Source organism: Salvelinus sp. IW2-2015, linkage group LG1 (assembly GCF_002910315.2).
Source record: "Salvelinus sp. IW2-2015 linkage group LG1, ASM291031v2, whole genome shotgun sequence".
NCBI classification, from domain to species: Eukaryota; Metazoa; Chordata; class Actinopteri; order Salmoniformes; family Salmonidae; genus Salvelinus; species Salvelinus sp. IW2-2015.
In genome coordinates, this window is record NC_036838.1 from 5,387,884 (window position 1) to 5,415,400 (window position 27,517).

Genomic DNA, 27,517 nt, shown 5'->3' on the forward strand with positions numbered 1-27,517 from the left:
TGTGTGTTTGTATTTGGTGTGGAGAAAAATAATAAAAACTCATCGCCAGCATCAAGTGGTGTGCACATACACAGTGGACACACCCTGTAGACTATTAGAGTGCAAGAACAAAGAGTGAGTCACTGAGATGGACATGGGCCAAGAGCTCAGCTAAAGGATAGGCAGCCAGGACAGTACATAATGGATGATGATATTAGGTTTAGTGGACTGGAAGGAATGATGTGCTGCATCAGCTGCCAAAGGCTGCTTAGGAAAGGTACATTAGCAGTGGAGGCTGCTGAGGGGAGGACGCCTCATAATAACGGCCGGGAACGGAGCAAATGGAATGGCATCAAAAACATGTGATTGATACCATTCCACTAAGTCCGCTCCAAACATTACCACGAGCCACGTTCTCCCCAATTAAGGTGCCACCAACTTCCTGTGTTACCAGGATATGGGCACGTGTTTTCTATGTAAGGAGATCTACCATCGCCGTTTTTATATCTGGACTGTGCCGAATTTGTGCATATTGAATGTTACATGAATTGTGTAAATGTATCTATGGTATTTGTTGCACTATAATACAATAATTTAGTCTTCGGTTGTATTAGATCCCTATTGTCTCTGTCTACCTAATAAACAGAACTTGGATGTAAGGTGGTCTATTCTCCTCCTTTAGGATGTTATTGTCCAAGTCTGAGGGGTGCAAAAGCCCGTATTCCCCCATCTGGTAACTTCAGGTAATTACATCCTGTGGTAAACTCAGGATTTTCCGTCACACACTTTATACTGTAAGCTTGACTATGGGCCTAGAGTTGAGTTTCATGCAAATAATATATAAATCAAACACGAACAAAGCAGACAATTTAACCGGCTTTGTTTGGATCTAAATCAAGGTGTGAAGAAACCAAAGTATTGCTGCGTCCTGATTCTTCACCCTTTTTCATTTTTTTTTTTGCATTTGCACACTTCCCGTCGTAGACTCAACAAGAGGAAATTCCCTCTAGCCAACGATTACACCAATCCATTGCTTTTAAATCCATTGATGCGTGCAAGTGCAGACTTCGGGAGAAGGGTGGAGAATCGGGATGCAGCCCAAAGTATTTGCCACCTCCTCCTTCTCCAAAGCATTTGCCACCACCTCCTTCTCCAAAGTATTTCCAGCCAGGTGAACAAACAGGCATTTAATCATCAGTGGTTTGGCTTCGTACTGAGTGTGGCACAGAGATCCAACATACTTAAAACAATGTTCAAGTAAGATCAACGTAAAAAAAAGATTACACAATGAACTGTTTACATGTCTACAGACTGCTTGGACAGGACATCTAAGTGTCTAATACTACAATATACAATCGCAAGGCCAAAAACAAATCCTGTTTGTGTACTGCTTAGTTAAGAACACACATTTAATTTAAATGTACTATATGACCATTAAAATAAGAGCTACATGACTCCTCACTAACCGGCAGARAGGCTATGGCCCTGTACCATTTCGGCCCCTAGCCACTTCTCGTAGCCTCCAGCCCTTTGGTGTTCTCGGATCCTAAAGAACGGATATGGTGAAAGCTCTGCTTTCAGCCTATTTGGGAGGTTATATTCCCATAGAACTTTGCCTACACCTTGGTTCTTTGGAATCTATCAAAACGCCAAAAGGTTCACTTTTAGAAGAAGTAGCTAGGGACCGTAATGGAAGCAGGCCTAGAACCTATTAAAAAATATATGATTTTTTCTTCTTCAATAGTGATTGGAGTACAAAGCTCAAGGCATGACCACTTTCTGGAGTCTGAACCGGAAGACCACACTCCCCTTAGGCGTTCCTCTCTAGATACCAAAACAACCCAACATTAAAAAAAAACACGAAATAATTTAAACTTTCACTAGGACAAAGCAATTGGCTAGTTTTAAACTAGGCATCATTATGAGGCATAAAACAGAATGGGAACGAAACATATGTAAGAGCATTGTGCTGGGTCAACATCACAGGCATTACTGCAGTGCTCGCAAATACCCCATCCCTCTGGCCTCGTTTAGCTGTCCTGCCTGCTCGTTATCCTCTCCTCGTTACTCGCAGGCAGTCTTTGTTCTGTAGACCAGTCGGATACAATCTGCAGTTCTCCATCCATATTGTCCACGACTGGAGCTTAGGCCTTTTAAAAATTCACCCTCCCCACCCCAAAAAAAAGATGAACCCTCCATTTTCCAATCATGTAGTTTCCTCATTTAAAGAAGTTACATTCAGGTCAGGCAAAATTGGAAAGTCACATTACCATTGCGACCGGAATGCTGTGCCATGGTGGGTATTGTGTTAGTGGGTCTTTGTGAGACTCGGAGTGGATTTGACTACTTCACTACGGGTCCCCTTTCAAATAACCTCTGATGAAGCAGCATCATTTGTGCGTCGTGAACAGGACATGTACAGTGTACAACTTGACACGTACAAATCAACAATAGCACTGACATTTACCCTGTGTGCTGTGTCATCGGATGAACACCTACTGAAACTACTGGTACTGTAGGTGTGCTTGAGATGATGCACTGCATCTCTTTCTCTGTCCAACTTAAACTACAGGACAATTCTATGGATATTGTTCCTGGAGACCAGAACCAGCACCTTGGTGTAAGTACAGTTTTGTTAATTGATCGGTCTTAAACTCTGAAATACTATGGCTGCGTTTAGACAGGAAGCTCAAGTCTTATCTTATATCTACTAATCTGTATTTTTTTTACCAAAACGGATCAACTCTGAAAAAGATCTGATGTGATTGGTCAAAAGAAGAGCAGAATTGGACTGCCTGTCTAAACTCAGCCTATTAGGCAGGAGATTTGTACATCTGAGCAAAGATTAAGGCTATTGAGTGAGCCATTGGGTCCAGATGCAGTGCAGGGTTTAAGTTCAATTTACTTGTACACTTGAGTGCAGCGGTGGTAACCACAAAGCAATGTGGCGAAACACAAAGCACTGTGGCGAAGCCAGCCTTGCTCTCAGCAGTTCTTGCTGGGCTTGCGCCTCATGACAGGGCAATGATGTTCTTGGGTGAGTCATGTGACTTGGGCTTAAGTGCCCTCTCCTTTTAGGGACAGTGGAAATGCTACTCCAGAGCAGTCTCTGACCTAGTATGAAGTATGCATGTCATTGTCATCCCCTTCATATATAACCAGAACTTCTGATATTAATAACATGCTTTGTCCAGTTCTTGTCCATTTTGCAGCTTACTGAACACCTAAAAACCCATGTAAAACAATTAAAAGCAGCTAAACGTTAGCATTAATGCTAACAAGACATTTCACATTGCACTATGGTCCTCAGCAAGTATGGATTGTGCATATATCCAGATTTTTGGTAAAATACTGTTGTTCTCTTTCTGTGTGGGGAATGCTGTGTTGAGCTGTATGTTACTGTGTAACATCCAGGCAACATCCCTATAACATTCACACAATGCAGGAGGTCTGGCCAATGAATCCAATCAAAAAAAGATGAGGCTTTCAGCTCATAGTCCTCTGTCTGTATATGGTTGAACTGAGGCCCCTCATTCAAGTAAGTGCTCATGCCTGACCCAGATTTGATGGTAATGACAATTAAAATCTGGATGCAGTGTGGTGCTCCGGCCAGCAGAGAGCGCTGTAGGTCCAGACACCCCAGCCCAGTCAGTTCACCAAAAGGACATCCTCGTATGTTGTCGTTCTGAGGGAAGAAACAAACACTTAACATGGTCGCGCATACACATGTAGAAAAACATAAACGTCTCTCAACCATGATAGAAAGGATAACAGTGAATGCATCTGTTATTGTCTGGTCATTGAAGTGGCATCTACTGCTGATCATTCTACAGAGGAACATCCATCCCCATCAAGGCTAGGTGGAGCCACCACCATCAACTTACACCCGTCTGACGCCTTCAGATTGGCAAATACTGAAGAGGTTAGGAGCTGGAGGGTGGTTTCTGAACCCGGCCTTGAACTCTACCTTCAGTCTTGACCTGTGCCCTTTGACCCACCTGTCACAACAGCAGAAGAAAGAGCATGGCGAGGTCTCTAGGCCCCGGAACATCCCCGAGCTGGGCGTGTCAGTGCARTCTGCGATGAAGGCGTGCAGGTCCGTAATGTGGTAGGGCTCCTGGGTTTGGTGCTGGAGGGACAGGAGAGGAGACAGGCATCCATGTTTAGGTTGCTCACTCTCTGCATCTCAAATGGCACCCTATTCCCTATGTAGTGCACTACTTTTGACCAAGGCAGTAGTGCACTATATAGGGAATAGGGAGCCATTTGGGAAGCAGCCACAGTGTGTATTGGGATCGGTTGGCTTTCATTAGGTGTTGTTGTTTGTAATTGGCTTCTGTTTGTACCGCTATGAGCTGTGAACATGAATGTTCTTTATGAGGAATGCAACTCTAAATATGAATCCACATCCCACAGAATTTGTGTAAACCCAGCTATACGCTTCAACTCCAAATGAATGTAAAAGACAAGCAGCAAATAAGAAAGGATACAGTGTTCTTCTACATTCATTTGGATTCAAGTCCGTTTAAAGGGATACTTCGGGATTTTGGTAATGAAGCCCTTTATCAGATGAACTCGCGGATACCGTTTTTATGTCTCTGCGTGCAGTTTGAAGGAAGTTGCTAACTAGAGTTAGCGCAATTGCTAAATAGCATTTGGGCAATGTCTGGAAGTCTATGGGTAACTGCAAGCATGCTAGTAGATACTATAGTCTTCCAGTCATATTGCGGTAAGTTAGCAACGGCTTGAGAAATGACCTCTAACTTCCTTCACATAGACAAAGGGCTTTAAAGTCTCATGACTCTTGGCTGTACCATGGTCTCTGAAAACGCACACCGTTGAAGAACATTTTCAAATTAAATCACACTGCAGATGATAATGGGATTACTGTATTTTTGACACAGGTCTGTGCTCTTTTGCCTGACGAAAATGTTGCCCGCTGTTGTTACCTTGATGGTTTCGTAGGCGCCGGTGATGAGGGCGATGAAGAGCGACAGTACCATGTAGATGAAGAGGGAGATGAAGGTGTACAGGTAGACCTGGCTGAACACCCACACCAGCGTGCTGCTCTCCTGCATCTCCGAGAAGGTCACAAACATGTCGTCGCCGTTGATCAGCGAGAACAGGCACTCCGACACCATGGAGAGAGAGCGGAACTGACGGAGGGAGAGAGAGAGGGAGAGGGAAACAGTTCAATTACATTTCATGTATTTCATAGCAATACAGCTTAATGAATTGAATACAATAGGGAGAGAGAGACTGTTAAATTACACAAACAACCATGAATTAACATGACCATTCTCACTGTATGATATAAACAGTGAATCGGTTCAAAATGATTGAGGATTCAGTACACACATTTTTTTAAACAAAATAAATAAAAGAAAATCCATTATGGCCATCTTACTGGCAAGGGCCAGTAAAATGTAATTATAATAATAGACAAATCACATGTTAATATCACAGTACGTCATTATTGTGCAAAATCCCACAATGCACCATTGTGCATTCATCACTGAACCATATAGGGTGTCCCCCTCCAGATTCACTGTTTCCTTTTCAATTTATTTGCCGGCCCACTCTGTCATTGGCCTTCTTCTGTTAGCATGTCTGTCTGTGCTTCAAAATGGTGGCTGTCTGTACCTTGACGTGATAGGGCCCCAGCACGATCCAGCCACAGAAGCAGTAGCCCAGGTAGATGACAGCCACACAGCAGCAGAACCGGATCACGTTGGGGAACGCAGCTCGCAAGGTCACGATCAGGATCTGAGAGGGAGAGAGCCAGGAGAGTGGGTGAATCCGTCATCGTTAGTGCTTGTCTGTGTCTGTGTGTGTAGGCAACTTACATTGTACTTCTGGAAGAAGCTGAGGTAGCGAATGACTCCGACCCACACCAACAAGGTGGAGGTCCCCAACAGGATGCCACACTCATCATACGATGACATATTCTGTATGGAGAGATATTCAACTCATAAATGCCTCATGAGTTTAGCACAACGGTCTTTACCCAAACTGAGATTATTTTTTTGGCTGGCAATTTCAAATAATTCTTTATCATTTTCCTCTGGGAAAAATAAAGGTATTCTATTCTACTCTGAGCAGTAGAGGAAAAAGTCCCCTCTGACCTTGGACTCGATGCCGATCTTAATGGCGCTGCCGATGATGGTGAGGACGTCACTGATGATGAGCAGGATGTACCAGCCGTTGATGAATTCCATCCTTTCGTTCCAGCTTACTTTCCGGCCCAGGTTAGTCTTGAAGAACTCGACAAACTCCTGTTACGCAGAGAGAGAGAGAGAGACGATCAGAAGAAAGAGAGAGAGAGAGAGAGAGACACACACACAGGAAAGAGAGAGAGAGAGACACACGGAGAGAGAGAGAGACACACACAGAGAAAGAGAGAGAGACACACACAGAGAGAGAGAGACACACAGAAAAAGAGAGAGACACAGAGCGAGAGAGAGACACAGAGAGAGAGAGACAGAGAGAGAGAGAGACACAGAGAGGAGTTGGGTGACCATACTGGAAAGACGAGTATTCACACCTTCTCGGTTTTCGTGTCGCAGAGCATTACTCTAAAAATGGAATCAATTCACAGAATACCAATCCACTACCATCAACAACAACAAACATCTCTCTTCCTTCCTTCCTTCCACCCCAATCCCCAACCCTTTAACAAGCAAACAAATGCATCTACAGTATGTTCTCAGACAATACATTATTATTATTATTATATCATACACTATTTAGCAGACGCTTTTATCCAAAATGACTTAGAGTCATGCATACATTTTACATATGGGTGGTCCCGGGAATCAAACCCACTATCCTGGCGTTGCAAGAGCCATGCTCTACCAACTGAGCTATAGAGGACCACCAGATTGGATGTTCCTCCTTTTCACCACTTCCTCTCTTCCTGCCCTCCGCCTCCCAGTGACTTACCGCCTGTAGTATGATGCCGCGGAGTATGGAGCGGCCACACAGCAACAGGGACAGTATACAAACGATCACCACCACCACGTCAAACGCTAGCCGTGTGTAGTTCTCCGCTGAGATAGAGGGAGGGAAGGAAAGAGAGGAGTTAGTGGCTTTCATCAAYTAGAAGCATAGGGGGCGAATCCTTACTTCCACAAGTCAAAATTTCACGTTGACACCAATGCATGACTAAGTGAAAATTCCTATGAGGCATCTATAATGTCTTATGAGGTCAAATGAAGACGGCAATAGGGGAGATTGCTTAGAGTGTACATAGTGTTTGTCTTGCCGTTTGTTTGTGGTACAAGTTGTACCGGTAAATTTCTGTCTGGTCATTCTGTGTGTAGTTTCGTATTGACCTATCCACACGCTAAATGTATTTAAGACATTTTTTTGGACGAATCTCTTACCAGGTCTCTCTCGCTCGGGAAAAACTGGTTTTCAACCTCATGAGATTCTCCCGGGTCGTAATAATTAGGGCACAGCGTAGAAAAATATTTAGCAACGGCAGAAGTTCATGTAGTCCCTACGTTTCAGTCCGCTTCTCCTGTTTGGTGTCTAATTAGTATTAACCTGGTGAAATAAATGTTTAATAAAAACAAAACGTCTATCTCACCGTGGCCAGACACACTGGGGTCTTTACACTCCTTTATAAAAGCCTGGTTTTCCAGACTGATCCTCACTTTACCACTGTGAGCCTTGTTGTCCAGGACTATCTGTAAAATCAGATGGAAAGAACAACAGATCAGACATTCATACCAGTCGTACTTGCTGTAAACCTTGGCAATAAAATGAAATCCCTCTTCAAGGGATAATATAACAGATGGGTTATAGGTTACCTATAATATACAGGCAATGAAACGGTTTCCACAGCAACTACTACACACTAAACAGGTTACAATGAGCCACAGACTGGGTAGGACCATTTGTAGGAAGTGGTGGGGGAGGGAAGGGGGGGGTGGGACTCACCGTTATGAGGAAGGTGTAACAGTCAGGAATCTCGTTGTTGATGATGGTCTGAATGTTGATGGCCTTTAGTTGGAACTGTATCGTCACGTTTATGAGTCTAGACAATATGGAGTGGAAATAGAAAATGCAGAGGGATATCAGGGTTATGTCGAAGCGATCTCCCGGGTGGCGCAGTGGTCTAGGMCACTGCATCGCAGTGCTAGCTGCGCCACCAGAGTCTCTGGGTTCACGCCCAGGCTCTGTCGCAACCGGGAGGTCCGTGGGGCGACGCACAATTGGCATAGCGTCGTCCGGGTTAGGGAGGGTTTGGCCGGTAGGGATATCCTTGTCTCAGTATGTAAAATGTAATAAAATGTATGCACTCTACTGTAAGTCGCTCTGGATAAGAGCGTCTGCTAAATGACTAAAATGTAAATGTAAAATGTAAAGCAAAGAGAAACGTTTTCAAACATTTTGCAACGCAAAACATTTTTTTTCTTCTTATTGGACAAGTCCAGGTAGACCTTCCCTGTTTTTTGTTAGTTTTCCGTTTGGCGTCTAATGAACATAACCCAGGGCTATAGGGAGTGTGTAAACAGTTTGTGGCGCTAAAAGTCTACAGTCAGATACTACAAAAATGGATGTACCATCTATCTTAGTTTTAGACCGACAGCAAACACGAGAGACCGAAGTCATTTGAAAAGACTTTTGAAAAATGAAGCCTTACTTGTGGAACTTGAGGGTAAAGTTCTTGTAGTCACTGCCTAAAGGCGCTCGAGGGACTGACAGAGGGTTAACTCCCACACAATCTAGTAACAGGACAGCGAGAGAGAGAGAGAGAGAGAGAAGTTAGTCATTTTAGGGGCTGTCAATGTTTTTCCTTACAGAAATAGAATTACACTGAAATAGAATTACCATTACACTGATATAAATGTATGCTCTAGTAATTATATATCTATGGTTATTCTGTTCTGGTGATTATGTCAAGAGTCAAAGGGCAGGTCACTTCAAGGGTAGGTCATTTCAATACCAGGTGATTTCCATTGCTCAATGTGTTTCCCCTTTAGTCAGTAGTATTGTCCCAAGTGTCAGCTCATATAAGGAAGTGGGGCTTCCTAGTACTTTCACATGGTTGGGGTCGGGGAACAATACAGTACTTACACACGTTTAGTCAAGAAGAAAATGACACAGTTACGATGAATTGTTACTGAAAAGATGACGTGGTACTGGAAATAAGCAGCTTAGCAACTCTTTGGGTAGTCCCCATTGTTACAGTAAATGAAATAACTTCACTTCAGGCTAGACAAGGCTAAGGCATAAAGCAATGGTCAATCCACCAAACTTGGCCCTGGAAAGCCACAAGGCGTGCAGGATTTTGTTCAAATCTGGCACAAAACTCATCCTTTTTCAATTAGTCAACTAATCATCAAAAGCATGTTGGAACAGAACTACATTTAAGCTGAGTCCCAAATGGCACTACATTCCCACTCCATCGGGTGCCATTTGGGAAGCACCAACACTGTGTAGCTCTAGTACCAGGGTTGGTGACCTCTGGCATAATGCAAGAAAGTAGATCTATGTACCTGTGATAACARGAGGGTCAATGTTGAAGGTATCATTGGCGGGATCGATGCTGCCCTTCTTGTAGTACTGCTGGCAGAGAGAGAGGGCACTCCCGTTCACCCCGACCCCATAGACGTACGCATAGTGTCCCACCGTGGTCTCGTGTAGCACCACATACTGTGAGGGAGGAGGAAGGGTACGAGGATGGAGAATAATATTTAAAAATAATTTATCCCTCTTTCCGCCCTAATTTGAGGTAATCACTGATCTGTATGCGGATCCGTAGACGATTAGTGAACGTTTCCACACTACCGCTTTCACCAATCAAACTCACTGAGATCTGTGATTCCTTCAAAATGATGCAGGAAGGAAAGGATACATTCTAAATATTCAAACAGGGCCTAAAGAGTTGGAGACTTTTAGGATGAAAGTAGAGGATGAAATGATGAAGGGGACGCGATGTGGTCCTTCTTTGCGCTGCATGGACATGTTTACATCTCAGTCTGTATGCCGGGTCGTGTTCATTAGGCACCGAACGGAGAGATTTCCTGAAACTCTCATTAACATTTTCCTTAAAAAAAAAAAGTCCTTTGCATGCCCTAATGAACATGACCCGGGTGTCGTTAGTGACTGTTACCTGGTCTACGGCGTAGAAGATGTGTTTGTAGACATCGCTCTGTGTGTACACGGCCAACGTGTCGTCGGAGCCCTCGTCATAGTCCTTCAGGAAGATGTGCTTAAAGGACATGGTGTTRTCCTCCTTGAACGTCACCACCATCTGGTTGCTGAGGCCAAAKAACACCAGCTGATGGAGGGAAGTAGCGATTCAGGTGTTTTATTGAAGGAAAGTGACCAACTATGACGTAACCCTTACTGATCTTTGGGACATTTTAGAAGTTATTGTTGTAAAGATTGTCGGTCCATATTTCAAAACGTCAAATGCACAGACATCCTATCCACCAATAGGAACGGTGCATATGGAACAAGGTGTCAGTTGTTATGGACTTCAGGATTGTTGGTCCCGCCATAAAACCTGAGCTTTGCCAAGAGGGCGTTGAAAATGTACTGTTCATACACTCAAAGTGCATATCAAACTAAATGTGTGTAGTTACCTGCACGGTGACAATGACAATCTTGAGCAGCTGCAGGCCCAGTTTGAAGGGCTTGCGGCCCTTGGCGTGGAACTTGTCACAGGGGCTCATGAAGAAGTACTTGAMCTTCCTGCGCAGGGCCTCCTCTCCCTGCTCCGCCCCCAGCCAACCACCCGCCGTCGCCGTGGGCAACCGGGGGTTGCCATGGCCGTCTCTGTGGTGAACATGCTTGCCGCTGCTGTCGCTGGAGCCGTAGCCGTGAGGAGACACAGAGGAAACCAACCTGTCCTTCTCTGAGAGACGGACAGATAGAGAGCGAGGGGAGAAAAAGGAAGAAAAAAAACATGTTAGCAGCGATAGAAGGATAGTGAGAGTGACTAATACGAACAGTCAGGCCTATCAAAGAATGTGGAGTGGATATCTGAGCAAAACACCAATGTTACCTGAAATAGCGCACCGCAACGTCACTCCATATTAGTGCTATTTCCTTTGTGAGCACCAACACCAACAGTACACTGTTGCGTACTGATGAATAGGCTACGTSTCGTAAAGTTACCCTTCAGTGAGTGACAGCTCTCGTACTAGTTCGGGCAGATTTCATGAATTACATTTCCTAATCTCCCTCGCCTCATATAGTCATCCATCATCACGTCTCTATCTAGTAAAACCCTGGGAGGTGACACAGGCCAGCTTATTAAAACAACACCCAGATCAGATGCTCTGGGCTGGGCCGGGCGAGACAGACAGCCTCCCTGGAGGAAGAGWTGCGGGTGACTGGTGTGCTGTAGCTGGCGGCTCTGCCTCTCAAGGCTGACAGAAACACACCSCTGGAGATGGCTGGAAGACACAGAAAGACTCCAGGGATGGTCGGGCTGCTGTTACAACACCCGTCTGACTTGGTAGTCGTTTGTCGAAGGAGCAGAGCTTCGAGGTGCGATGCTACACATTTGGATTGTCGTCGTCGATAACATAAACCATAAAGGTGTAGTAAAAACCTAAATCACTGCACCTTCAGTGGAGAGACCGCTGGTGAAAGCTGAATTCAACCTCTGAGTCACCCAAACAAACATGTGACAATAGCAGACTTGGAAGGGAAATGTGGACCATACAGTTAGTGGGTAAAAGAGCTAGTTCAGCAGTAATGGAAGAAAAAGGAAGTGGAACTTGAAATGAACTGCTGTCATGAATTGGGTCACCTCACCTCTGGTAAACAGAACTCGAAGACCAGACAGAAGACCCAAAATCTGGTCTGACGGACGTAGAAGAGAGAATCACCGATGTGTGCGTGTAGGATTGTGTGAGGCAACYGTGACGTCTCAATGTTTACCTATAGAAAGCCATCCACAATAATCACCTGCATATCTAACAATCTTTAGTTCGGCCAWGTGAATGAGAGAAGCCTATCTAGCGGGGAGTGACCTAACTACAATATATCGACTTGCACACACAGAACCTTGCAAGGTCACAAACACTCACAGACATGACAGCAGTTGCGTGACTCTCCCTGTCAAAAACAATTCAGACCTYTGCTGAAAGAATTTCACTTTGTAACATTTCGTGCCAGCAATYGCAGCCCGAGCCAAGAAATTGACAGATCTTGATGGGSCATTTTGGCCATCAAGGCCGATAGCAATCGTCAAAACAAAAGTGCAGATGACGAGGGCTTGTTGCTGAGCCGCACTAAGAGATAGAGTCAATCAAACYGAATAAATCCGCTGAAAAKTCCTGCTCTTCCGGTTCAGGGCAGTCAATGGTGTGTTAGAGAAGGCTTAATAGACAACTCTGCACCTTGTCCGTCAGTCATAGTCAGCACTGTGACCATCAGTCTGCCAGCATCTCTGTATCGCTACAATGGATCAGAAGCTATCAGTCTGCACTGGGCCACCCAGGGAGAGCAGGCTACACTATGCAACCTCACTGGAACCAGTAAACAAGCAAAGCTGCTCCTCGTCTCTGTCAACTCTTAACTCTGGGTGGTCTCTTGGACTCTATTTCCTGTTTCCTGTTTCTATTTCCTCCTGTGGCGAGAGGATATGGTTATGAGGTGGTCTTTTTGTTATTGTTATTATTTAACTTTAAACTGTTTCTCAGTCTCAAAATGCACATCAGCCAATTAAAATCGTTGATTTACTTGCACGTTATTGAACGCTACATTGTAGCTGGTCCAGTCAGATAACCTGGCACGTTAGCCCTATGCTAGCCTCACCAGCTGACTGTGATTATTTCCTGTAAAAAATTCTGCATCAGCCTATAAGAGATCTTAGACTTTATATCCACCAACCAATGGCATTTGTAAAAAAAAAAATATATTAAAAATATAGGTCAACCCTGGACACTAGGGGGATATTTTAAACCTATAAATTCAAGATTTACGTTTGTTCCATCGGTGTGTAACAATGTCGTGTGTGTAACAAATATTGCATTGGTGCATCTTTAACTAGGCTACTAGTACTAACATTAGACAAAATGTTCACGTTTTCGCATATGAGACAAAATCCAGTTTTTGCTAATCTGTTTCACACACATCCATGTGCATTAATGGAAAAAAGATAAATGAAGTCCTTACACATGTACGTTTATCACACATCGTTAAAAAAATTAATCATGTACCGTTATTACCATTGCTACCATGTGGCACACACTGCTAAAGCGGTTGACTCGAAATCYATAGTGCACTTTCACCATGGGTTCGAGCCCTKCTCCTGTCCCCGACWAAAAAAAATATTGGTTGACCAAGAGTAATCTGTTCTTTCGACCAATCGATTGGCTGAACTTTTTAAACGTGTATTTTTCCATATATTTGAATAAAATCAACTTTATGTACGCTACTGAGCTTGATGATGCTTTAAGCACTGCAATTAAAAATGAAAACACACAAATTACTAAAGAGGGAGCCAGAGATCAATATAGCCTAACCAGAAGGGAAAATAACTGTTCCTGTCCCCCCTCCTCCCGCTGCTGCTGGCCTTCACAGATTCTGCCATTATGCCCCTGAAGTTGCTGGTAATAGGCTACACCAGCGGTCAGCAACCTTTTCCATTTGGAGTGCCAAGTTATGATTTTCATATGCACATTTTCGTGGAACAGTCTAATTTAATTTATAATAAAGTCCCATATCTCAAAATCAATGTCATGTGMTTAATCAAAATTCGAAATGAAAATGATACAGATCTAAAAGTAACTTCGATTGCCATCGCCAATATGTAAAAATAGCCTACATAAAGCCAAGAATTAAAACATTGCAGCCCGCAGGTAGAAAATATCCTGACAGAAGTAAATATCCTATAAATCACATTGGCTACACATGGCCTGTCTGCAAGGGACATGAAACATTGTATCAACTATTGTATTAACTTGGTCCAGCCCGAAGCTTGCAACAGTGTATAAAATATTCTGTGTCCTCAGAGTTTCCTGCCAGTGAGCTCCACACAGACAGACACAGCTGTAGGCTATTTTGCGAAAGGGATAAGAACTAAATCAGATAGACCTATTTTATGACGTTTCCACCGGATCAGAGCATTACATTTTTTCCCCCTTTCATGCTGAGTGGTAGGATAATCGAAAGGGAGAGAGCTGGAAAGATTTTTGAAATAGGCTATGTTGAGGAACTATTGTCATTCTCAATGGATGTAAAAACAGACTTTGTTTACTTGCTGTTTGAGGCAAAGAAAAAATTACTCTGAGAAGCTCCACAGTGACGGCGAGTAAAGACAAACAGAATTGACAACTCAACCAAACCTTTCTCACAAGTGTAGCATAGGTTGTGCGCTCTGAAAACATRGTGTCCACTACGAGAATGACAACGGTAAGACTGTAATAATAATAATAATATATTGAATGCATTAACAGAAATGACCATAAACAAACAAATATTGTAGACTAGAAAATATGTGAATTAACGGTAAATGTACTACTGGTGATACTGGTGTGTCCCCGCATTGGATTAGTCCGCTCAGATTGGCTTGAATCAGACATGTGTCTCTTGTGCAATAATTTGTTTTTATATATTTGCCACTACTCAACCAAAAAAATCCCGGTCGACCAAACAATCGACCAGTCGACTAAATGGGGTCAGCCCTAATAGTAATGCATACAAAACGTTGTACATGTAAGTGTAGCCTACAGAAGAAATTAAGTGGTGTTTTAAAAAAAATCTAACAGCAACGTTAGACTACAGTGTATTCGGAAAGTATTCAGACCCCTTGACTTTTTACACATTTTGTTAAGTTACAGCCTAATTCTAAACTGGATTTAAATGTTTTTTCCCCCTCATCAATCGACACACAATACCCCATAATTACAAAGCAAAAGCAGGTTTTTAGAATTTTTTGCAAAAGAAATGTATTAAATAAAAAACTGAAATATCAAATTTACACAAGTATTCAGACCCTTTACTCAGTACTTTTTTTGAAGCACCTTTGACAGCGATTACAGCCTCGAGTCTTCTTGGGTATGACGCTACAAGCTTGGCACACCTGTATTTGAGGAGTTTCTCCCATTCTTCTCTGCAGATCCTCTCAAGCTCTGTCAGGGGAGCGTCGTTGCACAGCTATTTTCAAGGCCCCTCCAAAGATGTTAGATCGGGTTCAAGTCCGGGCTCTGGCTGGGTCACTCAAGGACATTCAGGGACTTGTCCCGGAGCCACTCCTGTGTTGTCTTGGCTGTGTGCTTAAGACATTGTCCTGTTGGAAGGTGAAACTTCGCCCCAGTCTGAGGTCCTGAGDGCTCTGGAGCAGGTTCTCTCTGTACTTTGCTCTGTTACTCTTTCCCTCGATCCTGACTGGTCTCCTAGTCCGTGCCGCTGAAAAACACCCCCACAGCATGATGTTGCCACCACCAAGCTTCACCGTAGGGATGGTGCCAGTCTTCCTCCAGACGTGACGCTTGGCATTCAGGCCGAAGAGTTCAATCTTGTTTCATCAGACCAGAGAATCTTGTTTCTCATGGGCTGAGGTACCTTTTGGCAAACTCCAAGCGGGCTGTCATGTGCCTGTTACTGAGGAGTGGCTTCCGTCTGGCCACTCTACCATAAAGGCCTGATTGGTGGAGTGCTGCAGAGATGGTTGTTCTTCTGGAAGGTTCTCCCATCTCCACAGAGGAACTCTGGAGCTCTGTCAGAGTGACCATCAGGTTCTTGGTCACCTCCCCCAATTCCTCAGTTTGGCCGGGCGGCCAGCTCTAGGAAGAGTCTTGGTGGTTCCAAACTTCTTCCATTTAAGAATGATAGAGGCCACTGTGTTCTTGGGGACCTTCAATGCAGCAGACATTTTTTGGTACCCTTTCCCAGATCTGTGCCTCGACACAATCCTGTCTCGGAGCTCTATGGACAATTCCTTCGACCTCATGGCTTAGTTTTTGCTCTGACATGCACTGTCAACTTATATAGACAGGTGTGTGCCTTTGTAAATCATGTCCAATCAATTATATTTACCACAGCTGGCCTCTGTTTTCACTTTGTCATTATGGGGTATTGTGTGTAGATTGATGAGGGAAAAATATTATTTAATCAATTTGAGCTGTAACGTAACAAAATGTGGTTAAAAGTTCAAGGGGTCTGAACACTTTCCAAATGCACTGTGTGCTATTATAGTTAGGCCTTTGTAGAATACTAATGAGTCATTGAGTGATCTTGGGAGACATTGTTTTAGCTTTTATCAAAACTTTTTTTAAACAAGTAACATTCTGAGAATTGGCAAAGTATGGCTCTGGTGCGCTCCAGCAGATCTACACCCTTGTATATGTCAGTCTGCAAGGGGGACTCCAAGAAGCTCCTCATTAAATATATTTATAATCTTCATTTCTAAGGTTTTCGCCGAACCCTTCGCAACACAAAATGTAAAAATAAATACATGTGATTCTCCAGGAATTTTCAAAGGAAAAATCTATATCTCAACTGGGATTTGAACATCGCAAACTGTGAAAAAGACCAGAAAACCTGCCTCTCAACACTGTGAGCTATCTGTCCAATTGGACTTCTGTACGTGTTTTAGTAACTTTGATTAGCAGATGGTGCCGTGTGACTTCTGTTAAGGACGCTCTCATGAAAAGGTGTTCGGTCACGTCAGAGAGGAAGAGGCGAAGCGAGAGGGTTTACTCCACACAAAATCTGTCCGCATAAGCAGATCATTAATATTTAAGCAAGTGAGAAGTTTTTGTATGGGGGGAAATTAGGGAATGTTGAATTTAGTCAATCATTTTTTTAAATTGCTATTTAGATACATGATACTTATTTGATCTAATAGAAGTTTCATAACGCTTCGGTTGTTACAGGTTTACTGATAGAAATGTGATGCACTTTGTAAAACACTTTATATCGGAGTTGTCCCTGTTAAATTTCGAGACAGCCAATGCATATTCTTGAAGATGGCATAGCATCTCACTCTCCATCGAATACAGGCTTTCGACGTCAACACCACTCATTTATTATTCCAAAAAGTACTCAAATAACGAGATGTATCCACCAATCCAAAGAGATGAATAGGCAGGAGCTTGAAAGCCCGCCTTTCCGCTCTGTGGACAACGTATCCCAGTATCTCCAGTCACGTCCAATAACGTCAACATTTGTAATTGGCTGATACATATTTTGTTACAGGGAAATAATCACGTCCAGCTTGTGTTGTTAGCATTGGGCTAAGTACGCCAAGTTATCTGATGGGAAAAGCGAATTTAATTGGCTGATGCCGATTATGAGACGGAGAAACAGTTTTAATTGAAACTGTTTCGAATGTTCGCAAGGGTGGCCCCACAGTGTGCACTTGTGGTGAATCATTTCATTATAATATGTATGAGATCACACATGAAGTACTGTAAACAATGAGTCAAAGGTATACTATGCCATGAGGAAAAAAAAGCTTGATAACCGCTTGACTGCTGACAAGACCATTTCTAAACCCCTGACCCACACACAGTCCAGTGCAGAAATGAAAGCCCATGTCCACGGTCATATGGGCACCGTAGACTAGGACACGTGAGAGGAAGTTAAGAAACTGGGTGGTGGGAGGTTATCACAGTGTATGATATATGGAGAACCTATCACTCCAGTATTAATGCTAAATTGTAATTATTTTCGCCTCTATGGCCTATTTATTGCCTACCTCCCTACTCTTCTACATTTGCACGCAATATACATAGATTTTTCTATTTTCTTTTATTTTGTGTTATTGACTGTACGTTTGTTTATGCGTAACTCTGTGTTGTTGTTTTTGTCGCACTGCTTTGCTTTATCTTGGCCAGGTCGCAGTCGTAAATGAGAACTTGTTCTCAACTGGCCTACCTGGTTAAATAAAGGTGAWATAAAAATTAAATAAATGTAAAAAACTGGGTCAGTCTGGTTTAAAATGTAGCAGACATGCTATGGTGGTGAGAGGGAGCAAGAGTAGTCAGGGTCTTGGGGGTCCTGGAGGGGGCTCATGAAACAATAGTTTCTTTCAGCTTCCAACGCTCTAGCACTTTAACAGAATCCTTGGGACGTCCAACTAATAATTTAAAACGCTAGGGGTAAGTGTTTAGGGTACGGACGTCCCAGGGATTCCAGATAGCACTAACCTTGGAATTGAGGAATAATTGCTTAAATCAAGACTCATGAGCATTGAAGTACAGCGTTGACTGCAATGGTGGGATAGAATTAGAACAATTTCAAGGCTACAATTTTCCTTGCTGAAAGTGGCCATCAGGTATAATTTCCTACCCCAGACTTGACAAGTGTAAACTCTAATTGGCAAATTCTGTCAGCATCAGGTCAACATAAAGAMAACTATCTTTGCCTATTTCATCCAGAATGTCAGTAGGGGAGAATCGGGTATGTTGAGCCAAAGGGTAAGTTGAGCCACCCCTTGTTTCTAGGAAACCATACACAAAATGTATAATTTMACCAAATATTTAGGGAAGAGGTTTCGTGATGCTTMCATATAAACCAAAGCAGATCATTTGACATTTTTTCTATACATKATTTGGGGTCTCRATAAGCGTCAATATGAGGCCCTAAACGTAGCATGAAAGAGCATCCTTGTAGTTGTGTTGCCTTGGGGTAAGTTGAGCCAAGGGCAAGTTAAGCAAATTGAAGTGTTTTCTTTCCAGGCGTAATGCAAGACATTATTGCTGGGATATGAGGTAACACCAGGGCCTGGCTTATATTAACTGTTTAAAATATACAAAGTGTTTGTTATGTGATAACACTGTGCTAAAAAAATGCGTAAAATCATTAAAAGACAAAAAAGCGATTGGGATTGTTTTGCATTGTGTTTGGGAAATATAGACATGGTTTTAAAAAAAGATAGTGATACTATGTAGGCGTTCTCAACTTACCCTGTGAATGGATAGCCTGCTAGTTTCTATGGGAAACACGGCATCATTCAAGGAATAGCACCCACACAAAGACTCATATTGCACACATCAAAGCTGCATGACAACCCCAGCAACAGCGATCACATGATCAAGAAACAAAACATCTTGGGGATAACGGACTAGAGGGTGGATGGTTTTGTACACATTTATGCAATAACGCTTCTTCCAGTCAGTGTTTGGAAACATTGTAACAAAACATTGTTGATGCTGCTGCCTCATACAATGTTACCATGTTGCACAATGTTACTCTGTTATACAATGTTACTGTGTTATACAGTGTTATTGTGTGTGTTACTGTGTTATACAATGTTACTAATGCATTTATTCACGATTAATCACCATTGATTTTGTACCTAGAATGAGATGTATGTTTTATGGAGATGATTGGCAAGACATGACAGCCCACACTGTAGAGCTAGGTTACACAACAATCATAATATACACAGGGCCCTCCTTTCAATGGAAGGCATGCAACAATGTAACAAACCACTTAAAACACCCAAAGTTACATGGCAGAAAATTATTGAAACTCAACATACCTGAACGGGCGCTGCCGTGGTTACAATTGCCGCTTGCTGTAGCCATGTAAACGTTTTGAAACTATAAATAAATATTTGACATAAAATCTGAACTCTCTCAGAATAAATAAGGCAAAMAAAATCTGTTCTAAAACGCGAGTATATTGTTGGCGTGAAATTAACTGTCTGAGAAGATAACCATGAAGACGACGTTTTTCTGTGTTCTACAATTACAGTATAGGTTCAGCATCGGGACGAGACATAACTCGCTTCCTCAGACGAGATCACATGACTAATGTGCCATCATGTGACTACACAAGGTGGCGCTTGTTCTCATCTATTTCAATTCAATTCAAAGGACTTTATTGGCATTGGAAACATATGTTTACAGTGGCAAAGCAKGTGAAATAGATAATAAACAAAAGTGAAATAAACGACAAAAAATGAACAGTAAACATTACACTTACAAAAGTTCAAAAATAATAAAGACATTTCAAATGTCACATTATGTCTATATACAGTGTTGTAACGATGTGCAATTAGTTTAAGTACAAGTGGGGAAATAAATGAACATAATTATGGGTTMTATTTACAATGGTCTTTGTTCTTCACCGGTTGCCCTTTTCTTGTGGCAARAGGTCACAAATCTTGCTGCAGTGATTGCACACTGTGGTATTTTACCAAATAGATATGGGAGTTTATCAAATTTTGATTTGTTTTCAAATTCTTTGTTGGTCTGTGCAATCTGAAGGAAATATGTGTCTCTAATATGGTCATACATTTGGCAGGAGGTTAGGAAGTGCAACTCAGTTTCCACCTCATTTTGCAGGCAGTGTGAACATAGCCTGTCTTCTCTTGAGAGCCAGGTCTGCCTACAACAGCCTTTCTCAATAGTAAGGCTATGTTCACTGAGTCTTTACAGAGCTCCTTCATTTTGGGTCAGTCACAGTGGTCAGGTATTCTGCACTGTGTACTCTCTGTTTAGGGCCAAATAGCATTCTAGTTTGCTCAGTTTTTTGTTAATTCTTTCAATTTGTCAAGTTGTTATCTTTTTGTTTTCTCATGATTTGGTTGGGTCTAATTGTGTTGCTGCCCTGGGGCTCTGTTTGTGTTTGTGAACAGAGCCACAGGACCAGCTTGCTTAGGGGACTCTTCTCCAGGTTCATCTCTCTGTAGGCGTCTTTCTCCCTCTTCAACTTTACCGTCTCTTTGCAGCCTCTGGCCAACATTTAATTTCAGACAATAGTAAAACACATACCAAGCACAACATCTAATTATGTATAACTTGAGACCTATGTTATTAACACAATGATTTATTCTCATGGAATTTCTGGTCCATATGGCAAATTTAAASACTACACCTCTTGGTCATTTCAATGAAATACAAAGGTATTATTTCAGGTATTACAGTATGTATTTCAATTTTGACAAAGCAATATACAAGCACCAAATAAGTTGTGGACATTAAAGCAGCCACATGTATATTTACAATGACACAATGATGTGTCATGTCTAAATGGGGAGCATTGTAAAATGTCCCACCCATTAGATATTAAAAATAAGACTGAAGTGCATATCATTGTACAGTGCTATATAATTCTGTTCAATCAGGGGATACCATTTTGCATCTTGTTGAACAGTCCCGGATAAAGTGCATTCATTTGTGACCATTTCTGTTTTTTCATCAGTGAACTACTAGCACATCACTGAGCTGCTCAATCCCCACTCCTCTCTTTCCATACTGTCACTCCTCCCTTTCATCTGCCTCTAGAGTAGGTCCTTTGAATGAATGAATACTGTACATTCAACTAGCTTCCTTTCCTTGTTCTATGTCATTCTCCTCACTGATTCAAATGCACCGAATAGGTAAAGTAACTAGTAAAGCTAACGTTTCTGAATCAAATCTGTTTACTTTCTGAAAATGCCATGAAGTTCATTTACGGCAGTGCAAGAAGTATCATGTCGTAGTTATAGTGGGTTAGTCATAGTAGGGAAGTTCTGTAACTACTGCATGTACACAAATTGATGCGTTGTTGTAAAAACTGGCTCCACCCATGTAGCAATATTCAAGTACACGTTGACCTTGCCAACAGATAGGGAAGTTAAAGTGAGTACTTTCTCCGATCTCCCACATCTGTCAGGACAATAAAATGAATAGGGAATAGGAAAGGAAGCACTATACATTATACAGCCAATAGGATATACAGTACATCCTTTTACATCTCAGTCCACACTTCCTACTACCTCTGAACTCTCTCTATCCTATCTGCCCTCCAGTGCCTTGTCTCGGGCGATGACGGCCTCATCAAACTTGACCACGAGAGTGGTGCCCTTGTGCCAGTGCACCGTGACCTTGGCGGGGAAGCCGCTGTGTGTGAGAATGGCCTCCACCGCGCCCCCGGTGAAAGCGGCACAGTTGAGCGTGCTGTTCTRTTTGGGCACCGAGGTGAAGGTGTTGATCAGGGGCTCTTTCTCAATGATATAGTAGGCCTTGTCGTCGTCGTTGGCCTGCTCCAGCTTGTCCGCTTCCTTGCCGAACAGGGCCCTCCACACCGACACCTGGGGAATCGAGGGGGAACGGAAGGCAGAGAAAGGTGAAGGTTTGTTTGTGTTTATGCTTATGTCTGAGGCCAGGTCTCTTGAAGTGGAGGTCAAGTCGCTGCTACAGCCAAGAGCCATGTATACCTAGGCTATATTTGTATCACGTTATAGCCTAATGTTATGTGAATGTTAGTATAATGTCACACATTGGTTGTTATTACACTAATGAAAAAGTCTAGTATGTGAATCACACACAATGTGCAAAGTTCTCTTGGTCATGCCTTGATGAAGAGCAGTATGTTCAACACGTTGGTTTCCCTTTTTCCATTCTTCTCTCAACACCAGCACATCCAGCACATCCAGCAGGCTGGCCCCCACGCCTTGACCCAAGTCTTGACCCAAGTCTGCCAAGCGTGCKTGCAYCTCGGACACAGAGTACACCCAACTCTGGCAGTACTGCACCATTTCAGAGAAGAGCAGGGCGAATGCGCTCATGCTGACCTCAGTCTTGGGTCTGGCGAGCGAACGCTCTAGAATCGCAGACTTGCCCCTGGTGAAGCGAGTCTCCATTTTCTACAGGGAGAGGGGAAGGTGAGGAGAGTGAGTGACTGTCAACAACAGCAGAATGTTGGTGTATAATAAAATATCAGCGCATGACTGTTGGTGCGTTCAAGACAACCGGGAACTCTGGAAAGGAACAAGGTCAAATCATGACGTAAGTGATCTTTAGGTCTGTCACGATCGTCATAAGGAGTGGAKCAAGATGCAGCGTGGTATGTTTCCATCCTTTATTTTGGAATAGAAAACTCAAAGGGAAAAAACAATAAAGCGAACAAACGAAACGTGAAGCTCAAACTAGTGCACACAGGCAACTATACATAGACAAGATCCCACAAAGCACAATGGGGAAATGGCTACCTAAATATGATCCCCCATCAGAGACAACGATAAACAGCTGCCTCCGATTGGGAACCACACCAGGCCAACATAGACATACAATTCCCCTGGATAACCCACCCTTAGTCACACCCCYACCTAACCAACATAGAGAATAAACAGCTCTCTATGGTCAGGGCGTGACAAGGTCGTAACTCCAGAAGGATGCCCGAGTTGGATGACAGTTCAAATGATTTTTCCCAGTGGGAGCTAGTTTTTTCCCGAGGTCCCAGTTGTCTTGAACGCACTGAAGTCYGAGATTTCCCAGTTCCCAGTTATTTTGAATGCGGCATTAGTACCGAACATCACTCAATGACTGTTCTGACAACCATCCGTCCGTTTCAACACATCAGGAAACGTGCTACTACGGTTAGATACTCTTGAACAGAATTTGAATAATAACAAGGAATATTTCATTCAATGAGCACACATGGTGGAAAGTTGACTCTAAAACATYCACGGAGAAGAAATAAAAATATTTTTTTAAACCTACACAAATAAAATAAAAAKATCMAATTATCATCCAGTAGAGGCCACTATTGTCCCATTTATCAACTGGTAATGGATGTTTGCTTAAAATGACACAAAGGGAAAATAAACATAAGGGACAAAATTCACCTCATACATTGAGAACAAGAGGGTTGGGGATGGAAAAAAACACAAAAACAAACAGACACTGGCTGCAATTCTCAATGCAGCAGTCACTCAAATGTAATAGACTTTGCTCCCCTTTACTCCCAACCACCAAAACCTCATAAGCCAATGAACACCACCTGCCATGGGACACTAATGTCATGAGTCAGGAACGTTTCTGTCATCTGAAAAAGCATACATGCACTGATTATAGTGTATGCCTARTACATTGGGTTGTTTTCAGGGAATTTGTTAAGTGTCCTTTCCAGTAAGGTTACTGGGCTTCCCTGATACTGACGATAAACAGACCGCCCCTCTCCTCTATGCATCGTGGAACACATTTACCAGACTTCACTATCTGTGTGTGTCTGTGTATATGTGTGTGTAATTACATCCATATGTGTGAAAGTTGGATGTAATAGATGTATATCATGGAAAAAATACTGTGATGACTAATACAAACCAGTATATCTTCAGCACTTGTCCCTTTAAGCCTGATCTCGTCACAAGCTTGAAAGGGCCTTATTTGTTTTCCGATGACAAACTTTGACTTTGGGTAGGAACCAATCAATATTTGGAGGCGTCTGTGTATAAAGAGTTATTTCATCTATTGGGACACCGCATTACAAACACATTGATTCCCCGAAGTGGGAAGTGAAACCAGCTTTAGGTACTTGAAACCAAGCCTTATTGAGCACCTGGACATTCTGCTTGGGGTTTGTCACGAGTGGTTGTGGTTTGTCATAACAGAGTGTTGGACTGTCAGAGAGAAGAAGATTACAACTCTCATCGGCAGCCTGGGTTGACCTTGTCTGGGGATTGTTTGTGGGTTTAGTTTAGCCTCTGGATCTGGTGTGATACAGCTGCACTCAGAATGACTACAGTGGTTCTATGGCTCTTCATTGTGGCTGGAACGTGCTACGGCGTTCTCTGTTCAGGTAACCTGTGTTAATGGACTGAAATTACATGTTTATTTGGGTTCATATGTCTAAAGGTACGGCCGCCATACTGCATTGTCCGTGCACATCTTCATTGGSAACATATGCTTCTATTGTTATACTGAGAGCTCAATTAAACACAAAAAGTCACTAGTATATAGCTGGTGAACAATACATTAAATACCCCAAGATAGTATGAATATGAGTATGAATGAAGCCCCAGGTGACTGTTTGCACTGAGTCTGTAGTAACACGAACGAAAACATTTGTTTTGGTTTCAGAGGACCACCTGCGGGACATGGACAGTTTCATAAGTGCCGTAGAGCAGGCTGAGGAGTCTAACCCAGACCTGTCCCCACTAGCCCTTGTGAGGAGGCTCCGCAGGACGGCCGGACACGAGGACCCACTCACCCTGCACTTCCTGGGGGCCTCCAACAACATCAGCCACAGCCACACCTCCGTGTTCAACACCACTCTCTTTGGCTTCTTCGACAAAGCCATCCACCATTTTGTGACGGACCGTGGTGAGGAGAGAGGGGTCGTTCTGACCCAAGATGGCACCACAGTGGCCATCGCTCCCATGCTTCTAGGCATTGAGGTGGGTCTGAAAGCTAAGCTGGAGGGCACCCCTCCTCTGGGCATGTTTCCCCTCACCTTAGCCAAAAACCTAGGGTTGTCGTTCCTTAGCCTCCAGGACTTTCCAATCGCTCAGCGTCTGGAGCCAGACGGCTGATTGGACAACGTGACCCACCCCAGAGTGTTCCAGATGTCGCGGGTGCCCACCCTGGCCACCGATGCCCTCGTCAACGGGGGAATGGATGGGTCCATCTTGAGCATYGATCTTYCCACCCTGGCCCCCTCTGAACAGCCTGGTAAACTCAGCYGGGTGCTGAAAGGTTACTACAACCATGTCCTGGAGGGGAAAGACCTGGGGGTTGTATCCAGCCACATCATCCCCAAGCGCAGAGAGATTGCCCAAGCCCTGCTGGGCACCTTGGACABCCAGAGGCAGGTGATGGAGACCCTATACCTGATGTGGAGGCTGGAGGACACTCAGTGGATAGCCAAGGATACAGGGGTGGAAAAAGCATTGAGAAACGGAATGCTGGGATTTGTCCACAGATACTGGGGTGAGTCTCAGGGTGGGAGAGAGGGAATCATTTACCCCTGTAATTATGAAATTGTAGGTGATAAATGGCTATTCATTTGAAGTCTACAGAAAATTGGTCTTTAAATCTGAAGAGTAATTGAACTTGTTATACTCTGGTTCAACCTCTCTTCTCCAGACTGCCCTCCCATCATCCCACGGTGTCAGTGGGGGGCGGCACCCTACCGAGGGTCTCCCTTCCCTCTTGCCCTGCCTCTCCCCTTCCTGTATATCCACCACATCTTCCAGCCAGACAGGACCTGTCACTCCTTCTYGCAGTGCTCCAGGAGCATGAGGGCCATGCAGCGCTTCCACCAAGAAGACCGCGGCTGGACCGACATCGGATATAGGTGACCCTTGACCCCCTCATCCATTCGCAGATATTAACAAACCCTTTATACTAAGCTTCATAAATGGAGACAAGTGTGCTGTGTCAGCCTGCAATTACTGATGCAGTCATATTATAGCAAATATTGACATGATATTTATTACACTGTATAACTGTGCAATATAAAATGACAAGATGCTATAACAGGAATCAGGGTTGTGAGATAATGCAATTTGTTTTATCACTCCAACTCCTAAATGTATGTTCCCCTCAGCTTTGTGGTGGGTTCTGACGGGTACATCTACGAGGGGCGCGYCTGGCATCACCTTGGCACCCACACCAGGGGGCAGAACTCTTATGGMTACGGRGTGGCCTTCATTGYCAACTACTCCTCCTCTCTGCCCTCACGCCATGCCCTGGATCTGGTGCGCCAACACCTGGCCAAGTGTGCAGTGGATGCCGGGCGCCTGCAGGCCAACTTCACCCTCCACGGGCACCGGCAGCTGGTGGACACCTCCTGTCCAGGAGACGCACTCTACTCAGAGATCAGGGGCTGGGAGCACTTTAAGGTGAGAGACTGTTCAGTATTTTTGGCTACTCTACTGTKAAATAAAACACTATTCAGTCATAATACAATTGTGCCCTTTTTCCTACATTAGACATMAGTGATAAACACCAACATAAAGCTGTTTGGGCACTGTTGATATTGATGCTGCTGACAGGTTTTGATCCGGTGTCATCTTGATCACTSATMACAGCAACCTTTTACAGGAAACCAGCTCATMYAAAAAYGACCAATGAAGAAGACAAGCATGTAAAAAGCAGTGTGGAATAAAACCAGTTTTGTCAAAATGTCTCATTGGTTTGTATGGGGGTATCAATTTGTTATGTCCATGATAATATGTGTTTTTAGAGTTATAACAGCGTATAACACTCACCCTTATGGTGTCACTGCTTCACATTACAGTATTGTAACACAACAGAGAGACATGTACAGTGTACTGAACAAAAATATTAGAGCAACATGTAAAGTTGGTCCCATGTTTCATGAGCTGAAATTAAAGATCCCAGACATTTTCCATACGCACAAAAAGCATTATTTCTCTCCAATTTTGTGCTGAAATGTATTTACATTCCTTTAGTGAGGCATTTTCTCTTTGCCAGATAATCTAATCCCACTGACAGGTGTGGCATTTCAAGAAGCTGATTAAACAGCATGATCATTACACTGTGCACCTTGTCCTGGGGACAATAAAGAGCCACTCTTAAATGTGCAATTTGTCACACAACAAAATACCTCAGATGTCTCAAGTTGAGGGAGTGTGTAATTGGCATGCTGACTGCAGGAATGTCCACTAGAGCTGTTGCCAGATAATTGAATGTAAATGATCTACCATAAGCCACCTCCAAGTCGTTTTAGAGAATTTGGCAGTACGTCCAATCGGCCTCACAAACGCAGACCACGTGTAACCACGCCAGCCCAGGACCTCCACATCTGACTTCTTCACCTGTGGATCGTCTGGACCAGCCACCAGGACAGCCTTTGATAAAGCCCCTTTGTGGGAAAAACTAATTCT

At 43.4% G+C, this 27,517-nt stretch overlaps 1 protein-coding gene and 2 pseudogenes across 1 annotated transcript; 1 reads left to right on the forward strand and 2 right to left on the reverse strand.

The window, feature by feature from the left end:
- Positions 1–1,151: 1,151 nt before the first annotated feature.
- Positions 1,152–19,694, reverse strand: LOC111955855 (mucolipin-1-like). The gene is made up of 14 exons (XM_023976235.1): positions 19,439–19,694; positions 10,578–10,849; positions 10,103–10,270; positions 9,486–9,642; positions 8,630–8,711; positions 7,924–8,020; positions 7,571–7,670; positions 6,922–7,028; positions 6,105–6,254; positions 5,826–5,927; positions 5,623–5,745; positions 4,929–5,135; positions 3,978–4,108; positions 1,152–3,664 (listed from the first exon to the last, which is right to left on the reverse strand). Exons 1-14 carry the CDS (start codon positions 19,482–19,484, stop codon positions 3,628–3,630), a joined length of 1,779 nt encoding a protein of 592 aa, XP_023832003.1. The 5' UTR covers positions 19,485–19,694; the 3' UTR covers positions 1,152–3,627.
- Positions 19,695–21,060: 1,366 nt separating this feature from the next.
- Positions 21,061–22,543, reverse strand: LOC111955057 (trafficking protein particle complex subunit 5-like; annotated as a pseudogene).
- Positions 22,544–24,128: 1,585 nt separating this feature from the next.
- Positions 24,129–26,792, forward strand: LOC111954268 (N-acetylmuramoyl-L-alanine amidase-like; annotated as a pseudogene).
- The last annotated feature ends 725 nt before the right edge of the window (positions 26,793–27,517 follow it).